General features: G+C 42.6%; 1 protein-coding gene across 1 annotated transcript in view; it reads right to left on the reverse strand.

Moving 5' to 3' along the window:
- Positions 1-20,967, reverse strand: part of IL1RAPL2 (interleukin 1 receptor accessory protein like 2) — an 889,940-nt gene extending 868,973 nt beyond the window's left edge. Inside the window, exon 1 of the mRNA XM_044268964.1 lies at positions 20,636-20,967. Within this exon, the coding sequence (XP_044124899.1) occupies positions 20,636-20,967 (332 nt within the window). The remainder of the gene's footprint in view (positions 1-20,635) is intronic.
- Between the last annotated feature and the right edge of the window lie 418 nt (positions 20,968-21,385).

Genomic DNA, 21,385 nt, shown 5'->3' on the forward strand with positions numbered 1-21,385 from the left:
TGTCATTTCATATTTACTGTAAGAAGAACCCCATAAAATTGCTATTTTTACCCACTTCAACTCAACAAAAAATGTTATGAAAAGTGATAAAAAATACCTATGTACCCCAAAACTACAACCCATTCTTCAAATTACAAGCCCTCACACAGCTATATTGGTAAAAACAATTTCAGCAAATTACATGTTAGAAAATCCTGATGCCATTCCTTCCCTTCTGAATGCTGCCGTCTCCTCAAATAGCCAGGTTATGACCACATATATGGTGTTGCTGTATTCAGGAAAAAATGCATAACAAATTGTGGGGTGCATTTTCTCTTGTTACCCCTTGTGAAAATAAAAAATTGGGGCTAAAACAACATTATATTGGAAATTAAAGTTAATGTCTAAGTCATGTGTTTCTAAATTCTATGAAACGCTTGTTGGGTCAAAGCATTCACTTCACTCAAATGTATTCCTTGAGGGGGTGTAGTTTCCAAAATGGGGTCACTTTTGGGGGTTTTCTTTCTAGGGGTACCTCAGGATCTCTTCAAATGTGACATGATGCCCGAAAACTATACCATCAAAATCTGCCCTCAATTAACAATATGGCGCTCCTTTCCTTCTGCGCCCTGCCGTGTGCCCATATAGCAGTTTATAATCATATATGAGATGTTTCTGTAAACTGTAGCATCAGGGTAATAAATATTGAGGTTTGTTTAGCTATTAACCCTTGCTGTGTTACAGCAAAAATTGATGGAAAATCCGCACAAAATTATTAAATATTAAAATTTTCCCTCCATTTTGCTTTAATTCTTGTGGAATACCTAAAAGGTTAACAAGTTTGTAAAATCAGTTTTGAATAAATTGAGGGGTTTAGTTTCTAAAATGAGGTAATTTATGGGTGGTTTCTACTATGTAAGCCCCCAAAAGTGACTTCATAACTGAACTGGTCCTTAAAAAGGTGGGTTTTGGCAATTTTCTTTAAAAAAAATAAAACTTCTAAGCCTTCTAATTTCCTTTAAAAAAAAAAGACATTTAAAAATAATGTCAACATAAAGTAGACATATGGGGAATGTTTTACAAAGTATCACTATCTGTCTTAAAAGCAGGGAAATTCTAATTCTGAAAATATAAAATCTTTCAGAATTTTCTGCAAATTTTGGATTTTTTTATGCATAAAGGTAAAATGTATCAACTCAAATTCACCACTAACATAAAGTATGATGTGTCACGAAAAGACAATCTCAGAATGCATTGGATTAGTAAAAGCGGTCCAAAGTTATTACCAAATAAACTGACACATGTCAGATTTGAAAAATGGGGCTCCGGCATTTGGTCGAAACTGGCTGTCGCTTAAAGGGGTTAATAGTCTCTGATTCTTCTCACAACACAGTCTCTGTACTTAATTATAACAAAATATTCTCTGATGTCTTATGAGGCAGCTGGTACAACAGGCGTCTACTGCTTTTTGCTCAACTCGTCTGCAGACATTTGTCACTGATATCTTTGCTGCTTCTCACACTCACTGGCCACTTCCTGCATTCTGTATCTATCTGGTCTTCTTTAGGACCTGACTGATGGGGGTTAGGTACCCTCATGCAGACTTCACTGCCCTGAGTACACTATACATAGACCAGAATGTGGCTGCTGTCCAGTCACTGGTCCTACACTATTTCCACTCTCTCGCCATTTGGCTTCTTCTCCTGATTCTGTTCGGTAGTCTGTACCTCCACCCTATGTTCACTGTGTCACACACAGTTCACAGGATTGTGCGGTACCTCAGACTCTCCTCACTTCTTGTGCTTCACAAATCTCTTCACATTTTTCTGATGCAGTGCCCTCTAGGACAGGAAACACAGACACAACCTATGGTACCCTTTCCAATCAATAGAACAGATTTAGAGCTAGGGCTACACGTCTCCTTCATTGTTTGTCTAGTCATGGCTTGTCCAAATGTGTGGCTGTGCCTGGTACTGCAACTAAACTCTATTTAAACTTCAAGCTTATAGGAACCCACCAGCCCTTCATTTTGATTATTGTCAGGACTTGGAGGTCAGATTTCCATCAAACACTAGTGGCCTTGAGGCAGACTTTACACCGTACAATTGTCAGAATAAATGTTACTATGATAATAAACCTGTGTAAATGTGCTTTCGATCACCTGATGAAGGAGCACCATTTCTAGGAAGCAGATTGTGCTGTGTGGACAAAGACCTGCTGCCCAGAAACAATCAGTAGCCATTACCCGTTTCCCATACAGTGGAGGTGATTGCTGCCTGTAAATGCAGCTCTTTACCTTCACTGACGAGAAGGCAATTATTGGGAAGAAACGGTCCCTTCCCAATAATTGCTTGCTCAGATGTTGCATGTAACTCTGCAATAGCACTGTATGTAAGACATCTAAGATGTAAAAAGTAGCTGACCAATACACTGGTATTCACAAGGCATTCATCTATTGTCAGGGCTATGTCTATTAGAGTTATGTAATTTGGCAGACTAGAAGAATAACTGACTACAATAAATAATCTAACAAGCATGCCAGATCCTATTATTTTGGGTACTGAAGCAGAATTTACAGCAGTAATTACTTCATGATGATGTTTGGAGATCAAATGGCTTAGTTAATGATTCACTAATATAAATCATTAACGATATTATTCAGAAAACTATTTTCACACTAAAGATAATATGGCGCTAAAAATCTAGAAGAAAATTGCATGGTGATCCTAATTGAAACGTAACTTTTAATTGATTCAATAGAAAAAATGCAACCTATTATTCTGCCAAATTTTCAGATCATTCTTATATGGTATTGAGATGCAAGCAGCTGAATCAGAGACATCTTTGGAGGAGGTTTTAAGAATAATTACTGAAAATATTTGATAATGAAGTTTAGAATTAACAGATGTTGCAGTGCTGAGTTTGTCATTTATTCTATGAGGCTGCTTATATATTTAAATTAAGAAGCTTTAGAAGATTTACCACACTATGGTATGAAGTTCTGCTATACCAAGTCTCATAATACAAGTGTATTCAGTCTTCAGATTTCATCAAGAAGTACAGGCAAGATAGTGGGGCATGCTGCCCTACTGTGTCTGGTCAAATATCGGACTCCCTAAAGGAAACCCAATGGACCCAATTATAGTCAATGAGGTTTGTCTATTTCAGTTATTTGACAGATTTAGCAATTCTAGAATGAGACTGCACAACATAATTAACAACACAGGTAGAACCACAGACTGCATTTGTTTTTTAAGAGAACCTATGCCATAACCATGTCAGAATTTACAAAGACCTACAGCACATGCATATTGGGGAATAGATCTTCTGCTAAAGGAAGCAATTCCGACAATAAACCTATTCAGCATGGTAAATCTGTTATTAGCCAGGCCTTATACTATACCTAAATACACTGACCAAAAATATAAACGCAACACTTTCGGTTTTGCTCCCATTTTGCATGAGCTGAACTCAAAGATCTGAAACATTTTCTACATACACAAAAGACCCATTACTCTCCATCCCACCTCACAGGTGTGGCATATCAAGGTGCTGATTAGACAGCATGAATATTGCACAGGTGTGCCTTAGACTGCCCACAAAAAAAGTCCACTCTGAAATGTGCACAGTCTTGCCTTACTGGGGGGGGGATCGTATGAAAACCTGTCAGTATCTCCTGTGACCACCATTTGCCTCAAGCAGTGCAACACATCTCCGTCGCATAGAGTTGATCAGGTTGTTGATTGTGGCCTGTGGAATGTTGGTCCACTACTCTTAAATAGCTGTGCGAAGTCGCAGAATATTGGCAAGAACTGGAACACACTGTCGTATACGCCGATCCAGAGCATCCCAAACATTCTCAATGGGTGATATGTCCGGTGAGTATGCTTGCCATGAAAGAACTGGGATGTTTTCAGCTTCCAGGAATTGTGTACAGATCCTTGCGATATGGGGCCGTGCATTATTATGCTGCAACATGAGGTGATGGTTGTGGATGAATGGCACAACAATGGGCCTCAGGATCTGGTCACGGAATCTCTGTGCAATCAAAATGATTTCATCTCATGCAAAATGGGAGCAAAACCGAAAGTATTGCGTTTATATTTTTGGTCAGTGTAATTGTGCTCTGAGACATACACTCACGTAAAGAACTATTAGGAACACCATACTAATACGGTATTGGACCCCTTTTGCCTTCAGAACTGCCTTAATTCTACGTGGCATTGATCCAACAAGGTGCTGATAGCATTCTTTAGAAATGTTGGCCCATATTGATAGGATAGCATCTTGCAGTTGATGGAGATTTGAGGGATGCACATCCAGGGCACGAAGCTCCCGTTCCACCACATCCCAAAGATGCTCTATTGGGTTGAGATCTGGTGACTGTGGGGGCCATTTTAGTAAAGTGAACTCATTGTCATGTTCAAGAAACCAATTTGAAATGATTCGAGCTTTGTGACATGGTGCATTATCCTGCTGGAAGTAGCCATCAGAGGATGGGTACATGGTGGTCATGAAGGGATGGACATGGTCAGAAACAATGCTCAGGTAGCCCGTGGCATTTAAACGATGGCCAATTGGCACTAAGGGGCCTAAAGTGTGCCCAGAAAACATCCCCCACACCATTACACCACCACCACCAGCCTGCACAGTGGTAACAAGGCATGATGGATACATGTTCTCATTCTGTTTACGCCAAATTCGGACTCTACCATTTGAATGTCTCAACAGAAATCGAGACTCATCAGACAAGGCAACATTTTTCCAGTCTTCAACAGTCCAATTTTGGTGAGCTTGTGCAAATTGTAGCCTCTTTTTCCTATTTGTAGTGGAGATGAGTGGTACCCGGTGGGGTCTTCTGCTGTTGTAGCCCATCCGCCTCAAGGTTGTGCGTGTTGTGGCTTCACAAATACTTTGCTGCATACCTCGGTTGTAACGAGTGGTTATTTCAGTCAACGTTGCTCTTCTATCAGCTTGAATCAGTCGGCTCATTCTCCTCTGACCTCTAGTATCAACAAGGCATTTTTGCCCACAGGACTGCCGCATACTGGATGTTTTCCCCTTTTCACACCATTCTTTGTAAACCCTAGAAATGGTTGTGCGTGAAAATCCCAGTAAGGCTACTTTCACACTTGCGTTCGGGGTTCCGCTTGTGAGTTCCGTTTGAAAGCTCTCACAAGCGGCCCCGAACGGATCCGTACGGCCCCAGTGCATTCTGAGTGGATGCAGATCCGCTCAGAATGCCTCAGTCTGGCACCATTTGACCTCTGTTCCGCTCAGCAGGCGGACACCTGAACGCAGCTTGCAGCGTTCGGGCGTCCGCCTGGCCGTGCGGAGCCAAACGGATCCGTCCAGACTTACAATGTAAGTCAATGGGGACGGATCCGTTTGAAGTTGACATAATATGGTGCAATTTCAAACGGATCCGTCCCCCATTGACCTTCAATGCAAAGTCTGGACGGATCCGTCTGACTAACTTTCAGACTTAGAATTTTTTCTGAAAGATAATGCAGACGGATCTGTTCTGAACGGATCCCATCGTCTGCATTATAGGAGCGGATCCGTCTGTGCAGACACCAGACTCAGACCGGCCCGTCTGGCACCAACAACCATGCCACGCTCAAAATTGCTTAAACCACTTTTCTTTCCCATTCTGATATTCAGTTTGGAGTTCAGGAGATTGTCTTGACCAGGACCACAACCCTACATGCATTGAAGCAACTGCCATGTGATTGGTTGACTAGATAATCACATTAATGAGAAATAGAACAGGTGTTCCTAATAATTCTTTAGGTGAGTGTATATCACTATAGTCTAAATATTCTCGAATTGTCGAAGTGCAGATATTTGCAATGAATATTCATGATTCGAATATTCGTGCCCAACACTAGTGGTAATGTGCAGTGTCCATAGATACAGAATAAGAGAATAAACTGAGGATTACACCAAGTATACAGGACAGGAAAAGTTGTACTTTGCAGTATCTATAGATAAAGAACAAGAGCAGATAATGAGAATTACACTCAATATACAGGACAAGAGACGTTTTGCTGTACACTGGTCCCCCAAGATATAATATTAATTGGTTCCAGGACGACCATTGTATGTTGAAACCATTGTAAGTTGAGTAATCGGTCCCAAAGCCCCAAAATGTCATCCAAGATAAGAGAAAATGAAGATTTATGAAAAATAAGCAGATAACTAAGACATATAAAACAAGTCCCTACATATAATTATGGTGAATGGACTGCTGAGGACTGGGGCAAAGTCATATTCTCTGATAAAGCCTCTTTCCGATTGTTTGGGGCATCAGGAAAAAGGCTTGTCCGGAGAAGAAAAGGTGAGCGCTACCATCAGTCCTGTGTCATGCCAACAGTAAAGCATCCTTAGACCATTTATGTGTGGGGTTGCTTCTCATCCAAGGGAGTGGGCTCGCTCACAATTTTGCCCCAAAACACAGCCATATATAAAGAATGGTACCAAAACACCCTCCAACAGCAACTTCTTCCAACAATCCAACAACAGTTTGGTGAAGAACAATGCATTTTCCAGCACGATGGAGCACCGTGCCATAAGGCAAAAGTGATAACTAAGTGGCTCAAGGACCAAAACCTTGACATTTTGGGTCCATGGCCTGGAAACTCCCCAGATCTTAATCCCATTGAGAACTTGTGGTCAATCCTCAAGAGGCGGGTGGACAAACAAAAAGAATGGGTTGCTATCAGTTGCTATCAGTCAGGAATTGCCCCAGAAGTTGATTGAGAGCATGCCCAGTCGAATTGCAGAGGTCCTGAAACAGAAGGGCCAACACTGCAAATACTGACTCTTTGCAAAAAATGTCATGTAATTGTTGATAAAAACCTTTGAAACGTATGAAGTGCGTGTAATTATATTTTACTACATCACAGAAACAACTGAAACAAAGATCTAAAAGCAGTTTAGCAGCAAAATTAGTGAAAACAAATATTTGTGTCATTCTCAAAATTTTGGGCCACGACTGTATACTGTATTTTTCACCTCATAAGATGCACTTTCCACTTGGGGGGAGGGGGGGTAGATGTCAATGCGTCTTATGGGGCAAATACTAATGAACACTTCCATTATGTTAGCACTCATTAGTACCAGAGGACCGGGAAGCGGTTACTGCAGCACTCCCCGGGGTCTGTACTCACCGCTTCCTGGTCCTCTGCCATCGGCTTTGCTGTGTCTGTGCACAGCGCGAGGACGATCTGCGACCTCACACTGTGCGCATTGGGTCACAGCCCAAACGACGGCAGGAAGAAAAGAGAGAACTGGATCCTGGGAGCCCCGTCAGGAGAAGGAGATTTAAGTTGATTATTATTTATTTTTTTATTTGCTCTGAGGCTGGGGTCTGATCTGTGGCATGAGGGTCTGACCTGTGGCATGGGGTTCTCATCTAATGCATGGGGGGCTAATCTGAGGCATGAAGGTCTGATCTGAGGAACGGGTTTCTGATCTGAGGCATAAGGGTTTAATCTGAGGTCTTTTTTTATATTGGGGCTCTTATCTTAGGTCTGATTGGGGGTCATTCACATTTGGGTCTGATCTGAGGTCTGATTGTGGGTTTGATCTGAGGTCTTATTGGGGTCTTATTAACATTGGGGTCTGATTTGGGCTGTAAGCTGAAGTCTGATTAACATTGGGGCAAAAAATATGGTGTGTATATATATATATATATATATATATAGATACATATGCAAACACATACAGTGAATATAAAAAGTCTTTACACCCCTGTTAAAATGTCAGGTTTCTGTGATGTAAAAAAATGAGACAAAGATAAATTATTTCACAACTTTTTCCACCTTTAATGTGACCTATAAACTGTACAACTCAATTAAAAAACAAACTGAAATCTTTTAGGTGGAGAAAAGAAAAAAAGAAAAAACTAAAATAATGTGGTTGCATAAGTGTGCACACCCTCTTATAAGTGGGGATGTAGCTGTGTTCAGAATTAAGCAATCACATTCAAAATCATGTTAAATAGGAGTCAGCATACACTTGCTATCATTTAAAGTGCCTCTGATTAACCCCAAATAAAAGTTCAGCTGCTCTAGCTGGTCTTTCCTGAAATGTTCCTGAAATTTTCTTAGTCACATCCCACAGCAAAAGCCATGGTCCACAGAGAGCTTCTAAAGCATCAGAGGGATCTCATTGTTAAAAGGTATCAATCAGGAGAAGGGTACAAAATAATTTCTAAGGCATTAGATATACCAGTGTTTCCCAACCAGTGTGCCTCCAACTGTTGCAAAACTACAACTCCCAGCATGCCCGCACAACCAAAGACTGTCCAGGCATGCTGGGAGTTGTAGTTTTGCAACAGCTGGAAGCACACTGGTTGGGAAACACTGAGATATACCATGAAACACAGTGAAGACAGTCATCATCAAGTGGAGAAAATATGGCACAACAGTGACATTACCAAGAAAACTGGTCTGGGAGGCGACCAAGAGGCCTACAGCAACATTAAAGGAGCTGAAGGAATATCTGGCAAGTACTGGCTGTGTGGTACATGTGACAACAATCTCCCGTAATCTCCATATGTCTGGGCTATGGTGGAGAGTGGCAAGCTGAAAGCCTTTTCTTATGAAGAAAAACATCCAAGCCAGGCTACATTTTGCAAAAACACATCTAAAGTCTCCCAAAAGCATGTGGGAAAAGGTGTTATGGTCTGATGAAACCAAGGTTGATCTTTTTGGCCATAATTCCAAAAGATATGTTTGGCGCAAAAACAACATTGCACATCACCAAAAGAACACCATACCCACAGTGAAGCATGGTGGTGGCAGCATCATGCTTTGGGGCTGTTTTTCTTCAGCTGGAACTAGGGCCTTAGTTAAGCTAGAGGGAATTATGAACCAATCCAAATACCAGTCAATATTGGCACAAAACCTTCAGGCTTCTGCTAGAAAGCTGAACATGAAGAGGAACTTCATCTTTCAGCATGACAACAACCCAAAGCATACATCCAAAAGAATGGCTTCACAAGAAGATTAAAGTTTTGGAATTGCCCAGCCAGAGCCCAGACCTGAATCCGATTGAAAATCTGTGGGGTGATCTGAAGAGGGCTGTGCACAGGAGATGCCCTCGCAATCTGACAGATTTGGAACGTTTTTTGCAAAAAAAAAGAGTCAAAAGTCAAAATGTGCCATGCTAATAGACTCATACCCAAAAAGACTGAATGCTGTAATAAAATCAAAAGGTGCTTCAACAAAGTATTAGTTTAAGGGTGTGCACACTTATGCAACCATATTATTTAATTTTTATATTTTTTCTTCCCTCTACCTAAAAGATTTCAGTTTGTTTTCAATTGATTAACAATGGGTAATAAGCAGATGGCTCACTTTGGATTATCACAAATGGTGCACAGGTTCAAAAAGACACACCCCTAATTCTGTGCTGTATTGATATGTATTGGATGGAACCGGCACTCAAACAATCCGAATACATGTGAGATTGGATTGAACATATAAAACCTTTATTAAATAATATAATCTTTGTGCACTTAATTTGTTATATAAAATATAAAAGCATTAAAATGATGCACTACTGCAAACATTCAATGAAACACCTTCAGTGATCAGCAAGGAAATCACTGCTGCATTACCCTCTAGGTTCGCTGTATCATATGTGGCTGCATCTGTATCCTCCACATTGGTAGGACTAATGAATCGCAGTCATCTGTGGTAGAGCGACCTATTTTTAGGACCACTTGTATGGCTTTGTTCCAAGTGAGAATTGGTACAGGCAGATGGCTGTATGAGTTGCCACTAAATGGAATGTGGGATATAGCTGGCAGAAATTACTTTACACTATATAATGCACCAAATATTCCTCTGATAAGGTTCTCTCAAGAGTCTGAGTGTGTCATCTAGACAGAACTAACAGTCCGGTATGATTCATAAAGTCCCACCTGTGTCAATATTATCACAGAGGTATGGCGGAGCTCCACTTGTATTTCTCTCAATTATATGTTTACTCACTGCGTCCCGTATAGACTCGCTGTGTGCGTCTTGTTGTAGGTTACTGCTGTGGCGTCCCACGCTTCCACCTTTCTCCAATGTATTCGTGTTACTTCCGGGTTTACCGGGATCTCGCTTTTAGTCTCGCGAGAGTCTTGTATCGAATAATTATTTCGAAAAGTTTTTTCGCGAGTCCGAATACGATAATTCGTATGCGTGAGTCAAGTGGAGCTTTTACCCCGTCTCTGTTGAAATTAATTTTCGATCTTTCAGTACAAGGCCATGCACCGTCTCACAGGTAACACCCAATTGTTTTCAATTGAGTTGTACAGTTTATAGGTCACATTAAAGGCGGAAAAAGTTCGGAAATGATTTATCTTTTTCTAATTTTTTTACATCAGAGAAACCTGACATTTTAACAGGGGTTTGTAGACTTTTTATATCCACTGTATACTGCACATCTCCTCATGTTTTGTAAACTGGGTGTGTTATATATTCATATTCTGAATATGCTAACAGTATGATCACTTATTCGCTTGTCCACAACAACAGTTACACAGAGAGTGCAATATGGGCTCTAGTGTCGAGTGAATCGAAATAGTGGACTTCAATCCGAATTTCAGGAAAAATTTGGTTTGCTGCAAAGCCGAGTTTCCTTGTGCTTTGTGGTAATGAATACATTTTTACTGAAATGGCAGTAAAAAAACTCACCTCATCTATTTGCGCGTCACAGCCATCTTGATTGTAGAAACCACGCAAACTCTACTGCTTGTGGGTGTCACTGTGCACGGCCAGCATGATGACTTCACACATTACAAACTATCACGCGTATGCCTCACCGCACCCGGCCTTCACACATTACACACCGACTCTGATACGCTGGATAGCATGCATGCCGCCATGCTCCTCCTCAGAGATTGAAAATCCTTGGGAAAAAGTGCTGTCAGTTGGCTAAAGCAGCAAGACAGTGGAAGCAATGTGAGAGGTGGGGGGGGGGGGGATTGAAATTGCTTCTGTGCATAGCCTCGTGCATGGTTAAGGAGCACTGAGCAGCCCAGCCTGATTTCTGAGCACTTCTGAGGCCATGAGAATTTTTGGATAAGACAGAAGTACATAGGCTCCCCCTTACTGCACACCTATGGGCTTGGCATCTAAGATTCCAGGAGTTTAAACTGCAGTATCCAACTTCTTGAGCCATTATTTCTAGTAGACCATAAGATCAGTGGTTGGTACCCAAACCTGGGGTATTGTAGAAGCTTCAAAGCCAAGGATTCCTATCAGAGCTGAAACCCCCACCATGGAACTGAAGTAGGAATTCCGGGGTGGCGATATATTTACCCACTCATTTCTTGCTGCTCTAACCTCGCTCTTTGTCTGAAGGCAAAACTGTCATGGCGGACAGGATATCAGATACACAGAAAAATAAACAAACAAGTATCTAGGCAAGAAGCTGGGGATCAGGGTCACCTCCTGACACATCCCTACCAGCTCTCCCTATACTGCTATGCCCACGTTCAGACCCTTAAGGTGGGAATAACGTGTCCTCATGCCTGGGCTGAAAAGACCCTAAAAATCCCTAAGATGGTGAAGGGGAATAGAGCCAGCCTGCTCCCTCAGAACCTGGAGGGGACAGGCGTCTTTCTAACAGCCTAGACAGCAAAAAACAAGAAAACAACAACCAACTTATCTTTTCTGAGCAGGAAAAGCCAATCCTTCCTTCCTTTCACAGAGCCAGACAGAAGCTATAACCCGCACGGAACACTGGGAGTGGGTGTAATTTAAACCAACAACCCCACCCAGTGCACCTGAAGGGAGACGGATCTAGCTCTACTCCAAAACAAAACAAAAGACTAGACACGTGCTGCTAATCTGGCAGACATCCGCACGTAGCCCGAGCAGGACATGACAGTACCCCCCCCTCTACGGGTGACCTCCGGACACCCCGGACCAACCTTATCCGGGTGGGATCTGTGAAAAGCCCTCACCAGTCGGCTGGCACTGACATCTAGCGCCGGAACCCACATCCTTTCCTCAGGGCCGTATCCCCTCCAGTGTACCAGGTACTGAAGGGAACCCCGAAGAACCCTGGAGATCTCTAACTCTAAATTTCCATCAACCAGAACAGGAGGAGGAGTCAATGGCGATGGTTCCACCGGTTTTACATATTTTTTCAGTAAAGACCTGTGGAACACATCATGGAACCTCCAAGTCTGCGGAAGATCCAGCCGAAACGCTACTGGATTGACGACCGCAGATATTTTGTACGGTCCAATAAATCTTGGACCCAGTTTCCAAGATGGCACTCTCAGTTTAATATTTTTTGTGGACAACCACACCAGATCACCCACACACAGGTTCGGAACAGTCACACGTCTCTTGTCATCCATTCGCTTATACCTCTCACCCATCTTCTCCAAATTCACTTGGATCCTCCGCCAGATAGAAGACAAGGCAGAAGAAAATCTCTCCTCCTCTGGCATCCCAGAGGAACTAGTACCAGAAAAGGTACCAAACTGAGGATGAAAACCGTATGCGCCAAAAAATGGCGACTTACCCGTGGACTCCTGCCTACGGTTATTCAGAGCAAACTCTGCTAGGGACAAGAATGAGGACCAGTTCTCCTGATTCTCAGCCACAAAGCACCTCAAGTAGGTCTCCAGGTTTTGATTAGTACGCTCTGTCTGCCCATTCGACTGCGGATGAAAAGCCAAAGAGAACGAAAGTTGAATACCAAGCCGAGAACAGAACGCCCTCCAAAACCTGGAGACAAACTGCGTGCCCCTATCAGAAACCACATCCGAAGGAATGCCATGCAATTTCGCAATATTATCAACAAAAATCTGTGCAAGAGTCTTGGCATTGGGCAGACTAGCTAACAATATAAAGTGGGCCATTTTACTAAAACAGTCAACCACCAAAATTACTGTTTTCCTGGAGGAACTCGGCAGATCCGTAATGAAGTTCATAGACAAGTGCGTCCAAGGACGAGACGGAATAGACAAAGGAAGAAGTGAACCAGGCAGTCGAGTATGAGCAACCTTTGACCGTGCACAGGTTTCACAAGCTGCCACGTAATCCTCAACGCTCTTACGTAACCCAGGCCACCAGAACCTCCGGGACACAAGGTCAAAGGTGGACTTACCACCAGTATGTCCAGCAGGGACAGTATCGTGATGTTCCTTGAATACCTTGTATCGCAGTCCTTCAGGAACAAACAACCTCCCTGGGGGACAAGAACCAGGAGCCCCCTTCTGGGCTCCCAGCACCTCCATCTCCAATTCGGGGTACAGAGCGGAGACCAACACCCCATCAGCCAAAATTGGAGCAGGATCCTCTGAATCACATCCCCCAGGAAAACTGCGAGACAACGCATCTGCCTTGACGTTTTTAACCCCCAGGCAGAATCAATCACAAAATTGAACCTGGTAAAAAATAGTGACCATCTGGCCTGTCTAGGGTTCAGACGCTTGGCAGATTGCAGGTAAGCCAAATTCTTATGATCCGTATATACTGTAGCGGGGTGAGACGCCCCCTCCAACCAGTGACGCTATTCCTCTAAGGCCAATTTAATGGCCAGCAATTCTCTATCTCCTACATCATAGTTCCTCTCAGAACTAAAAAAAGCACACGGAACCCATTTGCCAGGAGATAAACCCTGCAACAGCACTGCTTCAACCCCCACCTCCGATGCATCAACCTCCACCACGAATGGCTGAGACACGTCGGGCTGCACCAGAATGGGAGCAGACGCAAAACATTCCTTAATAGTCAAAAAGGCCTGCAATGCCTCATCCGACCAGACAGGGATGTCAGCGCCCTTCTTAGTCATATCGGTCAGAGGTCTTACAATGGTAGAATAGTTTGAAATACATTTTCTATAATAATTAGTAAACCCCAAAAACCGCATCAAAGCTTTCTGATTCTCTGGTCGGTCCCATTCCAGAACCGCCCGGACCTTTTCGGGGTCCATACGAAAACCAGATTCAGAAAGCAGATATCCCAGAAACGGAAGCTCCTGCACAGAAAACACACATTTATCTAATTTGGCATATAATTTATTCTCCCGAAGGATCGTCAAAACCTGTCTCACGTGATCCTGATGGGTCTTCAGATCAGGAGAGTAAATTAAAATGTCATCGAAGTAAATTACCACGAACCTCCCCACAAAATGATGAAAAATGTAATTGACGAATCCCTGAAATACCGCTAGCGCATTCGTCAAACCCAAAAGGCATAACCAGATTCTCGAAATGACCCTCGTGCATGTTGAAGGCCGTTTTCCACTCATCCCCTTTCTTGATTCTGATCATTTGTAGGCCTCTCTCAAATCCAACTTGGAGAACACCTTGGCTCCAACAATCTGATCAAAAAGGTCAGAGATCAAAAGGAAGGGGATACAGATCACGGACCGTAATACGGTTGAATTCCCGGAAATCCAGACAAGGTCTCAGCGATCCATCCTTTTTCTTTACAAAGAATAAACCTATTGCCACCGGAGACTTAGATGGCCTAATATGACCTTTTGCCAAACTCTCGGCAATATACTTCCGCATGACCTCTCTTTCGGGTTGAGAAAGATTGTAAAGCCGAGACTTTGGCAACTTAGCCCCTGAGATTTACTGGACAATCATAGTCACGATGAGGGGGCAATTCATGAGCCCCACCCTTCGAAAAGACATCTGCAAAATCTGAGGTACTGAGGTGGAGCCGTAGTAGACACACCAGAGATAGATGTGCCAAGACAATTATCCGAACAAAATTCACTCCAACCAATGATCTGTCTTGTTTGCCAATCAATAATTGAGTTATGTTTTGTCAACCACGGTAACCCTAAGACTATAGGAGCGGACAAGTCCTTCATGACAAAACCAGACATAATCTCAGCATGTGAATCACCCACCCTTAACTGAATACCATGAGCAATATGAGTGAGACTCCTTTGAGAAAGAGGGGAAAAATCAATTGCAAAAACCGGAATCTCTCTTTCTAAAGTGCAAGTACTAAGCCCCAGATTTTGAAGAAAAAGAGAATGAATAAGGTTCACCCCAACACCACAGTCAATTAATACTTCAACCAAAAAATTTATTGAGTCTAGCGCCACCATAGCTGGAAGGAGAAAACGAGTATTACAGGGAGCTTGCATACCTGTTTGCTCCATCACTCTATTCACGCTACCAAGAGTCAGTTTTTTCTCTTTCTCATCAACATGCGGTTTTACAAAAGGACCAGCAAAAATAAAATGACCACTTTTCCCACAGTAGTAACATAGTTTATGCAATCTCCTAAAGTCTCTACTACCAGAACGGAAAGATACCTGACCCAGCTGCATGGGTTCCTCCCCTACCCCAGAGTTACATGTCATATCACCCTGGGGAGCAGGTGAGATGAAACCACTCACAGAAGGGATCCCTTGCGCGGAGGGAGCCTTACACCTCTCTCTAATACCTCTATCTAACCATACTGCCAAAGACATTGCATTCTCTAAAGTATCTGGGTACTCATGAAAAGCAGTAAGTCTCTGCAGTATGTTCAGTATGAAAACGCAGTAAGTCTCTGCAGTATGTTCACCCTGTGATAAATTACGCAATTTAGATTCCGCCATCGAGACCCGATCTGGGTCATCATAAATTAATCCCAAGGCTTTAAAAAATTCCTCCACCGACCGGAGGGCCAGAGAACCAGGCGGCAGAGAAAAGGCCCAGGATTGCGCGTCCCCTTTAAGCAGAGAAATGATTATACCAACCCTCTGACTTTCATCACCTGACGAAGATGGACGCAGCCGAAAATATAACTTGCATGACTCTTTAAAGCAGATAAAGTCATCCACACCCCCTGAAAACCGATCAGGAAGAGCAACCTTAGGTTCAAGGTTGGACTGACTCCAACCAGCGAAGCCATGAAGCAGAAAATTCTTACAAAGTGCAACAGCATTGCGGAGGTCAGCTACCTCCCAAGTTAATTCCTGTATACGATCAACCAACTAATCAATTGGCTCCATCTCAAGGCTGCTGCGAAATGGCAGTCTAGGTTTTGGTGGGTTATAATGTCACGGCGGACAAGATATCAGATACACAGAAAAATAAACAAACAAGTATCTAGGCAAGAAGCTGGGGATCAGGGTCACCTCCTGACACATCCCTACCAGCTCTCCCTATACTGCTATGCCCACGTTCAGACCCTTAAGGTGGGAAAAACGTGTCCTCATGCCTGGGCTGAAAAGACCCTAAAAATCCCTAAGACGGTGAAGGGGAATAGAGCCAGCCTGCTCCCTCAGAACCTGGAGGGGACAGGCGTCTCTCTAACAGCCTAGACAGAAAACAACAAGAAAACAACAACCAACTTATCTTTTCTGAGCAGGAAAAGCCAATCCTTCCTTCCTTTCACAGAGCCAGACAGAAGCTATAACCCACACGGAACACTGGGAGTGGGTGTAATTTAAACCAACGACTCCACCCAGTGCACTTGAAAGGAGGCGGATCTAGCTCGACTCCAAAACAAAAGACTAGACACGTGCTGCTAATCTGGAAGTCCTCCGCACGTAGCCTGAGCAGGGCATGACAAAAACTTTAAGGAGGCAAAAGCTGGATTTTAACCTACCAGAGGCTTTTCTATTGGTGTATACCATAATACAGCCTTGCCTATGCATATTAAAGTATGTCAATCTCCAACCTACCTTAAGGGAGGTTATCATCTGTAAAATCACCTTGCAGAGTATAATATTGTACTAGCTGATGTTCTTGAATATCCCAATCAATTGTGTTAGGAATATAGTCAATTGCCATGACCAGAGGTATAACTTGAAACTTATAGGTCTTTATGCAAAATTGGTGTTACAGCTCCAAGCCTACCACTATTCAAACTGCTATTGTCTAACATGAGTTCACTGGCCTATCTAAGGCACCATGACCAAGTATAGCTATTACATTGGCACTCAAAGCTACATTCCTACTTGCCAGTGTGGACATTGTTTAGTATCCGTGTTCTGTTCTGTGAATTATTTCAAATTGTTTCCACAAAACTCAGTGGCTGACCACAATCTGTGCCAGAGAAGCCTTTTTTTTAAGGTTGGGTTCATAGGCTGGCATGTTTGTTTCTGTTTTTTTTCTGTATTCATGACTTATTTTTGTTTGTTTTCCTTATCACATCATGTTCTGGCTGCTGCCTTTTTTAGGTATTTTCCATACTATTCTCTTTAAAGGGAACCACCTTTCTCGTTGAATATTGTGTTAGATCTGCAGGCAGCATGCTATAGAGCAGGATGAGCTGAACAGATTGATATATAGTTTTGCGGAAAAGATTCAATATAACATCTATTTTATTCACTTAAATTCTGTACATGTGCATCATACGGGTAGGCTACCCGACACTGCTAGATTTGAATGTGTAGTTCCCTTTAAGCCAGTCAGGCTTACCGGCAATCCTTATCACAGCCAGCAGAGGGAGTCCCCAGTTCAGTATAAATAGGCTAGGGCCTAGCTCAGGAGAGTAGAAGTTTCCAGACTCAGTGCAGAGAGGGTTTCCCTCCTGAGTCCGTATTCATAGAAGTCAGAAGGGCATAGCTAAACAGCCTGAAGACACAGAATACCACAGAGGCCGATCAGATAAAGCAAGAGGTACTCAAGAGAACAGAGGAGGTACTAGATAATGACAACTTCAAGGATACGCCAGCTATAGGGCATTAGACCTTGGAGAAAAAGTCACATGTTCCAGGACCAGTCAGGAATAGTGTGCAAGCCGCCTGTACTGCATCTCCTGTAATTAACACTCTGTAAAGAACATCGCTATAACCGGCCATTCTGTACTTCTAAGAACCAGCTGTATTCAAATAGAAACCAACTGTCTTCCTGGGAACTGCGCTTCCAACTGCGTCCATGTGTAATTATCACTGACATTCAGTAAAGTTCCCGTTTTGGTTGGCTAACCCGTGGTTGCTTCATTCTTCTACATTACTATACACGGCGTGTCACCGTTTAATTGACACTGGCGTCACGAACATTAAATACCTGCCTGTTCCGGTATCTGACCAAAATTGAAGACGACAGTGGATCCCAGGTTAGTGGGTTAATCTGCACTACAAAGCCCAGCATACACTACTGACCCCCTGGGACACTGCACATTCTGGTCTTTGAAGTCCAGGAGCTGGTCCTAACAGTGATTGACAGCCTTCCCTCTAGGACGGTGTATACAGAGATAGCTGTCACTGATAGGACTGCCTGACTTCAAAGCCCAGAATAAGCAGGAATTTTTTCAGTCTGAGCAGGGACAGACTGGCCCACCAAAGCACCATTGGTCCAAGCTCTGATGCAATAGTGGGCCCCCAAGGTCCAGGAGAAAAAATCCATTAGGAGCTGCTATTGGTGCTGATCACTTGCCACTAGGGTCTATTTCTTTTATTCAAAACCTATTAGACATTATTGATAAATGGTTTAGGCCCAAAAACTATTTCCTCTGGTGAGATCAAGAAACTTCAGTCTGACATTGAGTCTGTGGCCTTGTTCCTGTAGTTTGGAACAACAGTCTGAAGAATGACCTATTATGCAAGTGCGTCAATAGCCCCTCATCATGTTCTGCTCTAGAATGAGATGTTGACAGATTAAAGTTATTTAAGTATTTCTGTTCTTTGGAGTCTGAAGCTAGTGACTTTTATTTAGATCTAAAATCATGCTTCTTTAACCGGGGTTTGTCTGGCTTTTTCAAAGACTCATTTGTGAGTTTTCAATGTCTAGTTAAAGCCGGTATTTTAAATCTGAGCTTATGTTGAAGTGCCGAGGTTAAAGGCTTACAAAGGAAATAAGGATTATTATTTATAAAATGCTATTTTCATATGATTAAAATGGACAGATTTCTGTTCCAAAACACTAGAGCCCTTTCATTTCCGTTTTCCCATACTTGACATGAGGGTTAGCGCAAGCATCAGTTGTCTGATAAGTATATTATAAAACACATGGATTTTCACATATAACAACATCTGACCGAGGAGCGCAATCACCACCTGATTATGTGCTAAGCACTACTTACAGGGAGCTACTCGCTCGTATCGCTTCAATCTCCCACAGCTGCAGTATATCATTAGAAAAGGATAACAGCGTATAAAGTGCGTGCATTCAGACTTTAACCCTTTAAAGTTTAATGTGGTTGAACTATTTTTTTTTCTACAGTTTGTTCTCGTTAAGGCGCTTCCACTCAGTTTCCAGCCTGCTCCAATCTTACGCTACCCCTCCTCCCTATACTTGGGCTGCAGTCAGTGGCATATTGTTGTGGCTGCAGCGGCGATGTCCCGTACACTGCTGCAGCCAATCACTTCCATCAGTGGTAATGTGCCATATACCACTGGTTGGCTGCAGTGGTATACGGAAAATAACTGCTGCATTTGTCACCGGGTGCAACCCAGGTAAAGCAAGGAGGGGGAGCACTGGATTGGAGTGGGCTGGAAAGTTGAATGGAAGTTAGGGATGCCCCTTGAGCAGTAAACCGCTGGCCTATCCAGTATTTGTGGCTGGAGTCCGGTGTCAGTATTCTATTTGTACCGGCCCATTAAAGTGCCGGTAATTTCCCAGTGCTGCTTAGGAATCCATGCTTTTAATCTGGCTGACCCCATATATGTGTGTTCATACATTGAGGCATTGCAATGATGATGAAGGGAAGGAGGTCCCAAGCACTGTCAGCCTTCTGACAGTGCTTGGGGATACACCTGTATATTTAATTTTTATTCTGCCTTCTGTATCAGATTGTCTCATAAACCCAGGATCTTCTGTATGGGAGACAGAGACAGAGCAACTATTATTAATCAGAGGATTTTCTCAGGCTGAAATGCTCAATAATATTCTTCCCATGTATAATGTATTCTCATGTACAATGTACTAGTATCTACTGATTCAAAAATACTTCAGACCCTTTCAACTTTTCACATTCTGTAAGTTGTGGCCTTGTGCTAAAATAAGAAAAAAATTAAGTCTGCCCCCCCCCCCCCAATCAATCTGCAGTCATTACCCCATAACGAGCAAGTGAAAACAGAATTTTAGAAATTTTGCAACACAAGTTGAGATTGCTGCGAGTCGGACCCCCACAAATCAGATATTGATGACCTATCCTGAGGATGGGTCATCAATATTATATTCCTGGAAAAAAAAAACTTTTCTCCTATTAAAAAGCACTTTAGTACTTTATAATTGATTCAAGCGTTATGTTATAATGTAGATGATATATGAATAGATTATGTCCTAATGAAGCAAATAAGTCAGTGGAGTATTAATTCCCTATTTGTCTTTATTCTGAGAGCACTGGATATAATGATATGTTGACAAGGCTTCATCTAGACCAGGGGTGCACAACGTTTCCTGGTTGGGGGCCACATTGCCATACTGAACCAATGACGAGGGCCGAAATTAAAATTTAAAGATGTATTAATAACGGAAATATTGTACTTATGGCATTGAACACACATTATATACCATTAATTTCTAGTTACACTTCTAGGACTCCCATCTAATGGGAGAAATACATGAAAAATACATGTGAGCAGCCACAAGACATAGGCATACATGTCTGTTACCAGATGGTTGGGGGCCGCACAGAATGGTATCAAGGGCCGCATGTGGCCCCCGGGCCGCAGGTTGTGCACCCCTGATCTAGACTGATATCGCTCAGTGTGCCCCATCAAAATCTTATTTTACCTTAAAACGCACGTGTAGAATCCACTGTCCTGCTCCTCCGCTGAATGAATCCATAGAGAGTCATCGTCCTTGCTCATCCTAGTCACAGAAAATAAAATTGGTTCTTCCAAATCTCCTTTGGTTTTGTACCACATGAGCCGGAGTCCAGCACTCTGAGCCATGGTGTAGTTAGTCCTGATATAACTGTAGAACAGCGCACATTTCACACGCACAGGTTCCCCTGCCAGCGACATATAGGTGTTTAGATCCACAGACCAGTCAATGCAGCCATCCGCTGAAGAGAAAAAAGAAAAATAAATCATGAAAAAAATGTCCAAAGCCTGCAATGTCATTATTTCTTAATTGTCATAGGTTATTAAAATAGACATATGTATGTACATCATAAAAAACTGAACATAATGAACCATTGTGTAGTATGCACCTGAAGATATAGATCTAAGCAGGAGTAGTAATTTAAAAAGTATATTTTATTACATTAATTTCTTTTTTATTTTGTATATTTTTTTATTTTTTATTTTTTTCCAGTCCCCCCCCCCCCATGCTTTAACTGAAGGGTTGTGATTACATCTAGTGATGAGCGAATTATTCAAAAGTTCTAATCAGCTGCTTCGCCAAATTTGACAAAAAAAATTTGCTTTGTGACAAATTATTTCTTCATGAAGCACATTTCTTTGTAAGTAGTGGGTGCAATAACAGGGAGCCGCGACGGCACCACTCCCTATCATTGTACGCTTTAGATGCCGTGTTCAT

This window comes from Bufo gargarizans, chromosome 9 (genome assembly GCF_014858855.1).
Source record: "Bufo gargarizans isolate SCDJY-AF-19 chromosome 9, ASM1485885v1, whole genome shotgun sequence".
NCBI classification, from domain to species: Eukaryota; Metazoa; Chordata; class Amphibia; order Anura; family Bufonidae; genus Bufo; species Bufo gargarizans.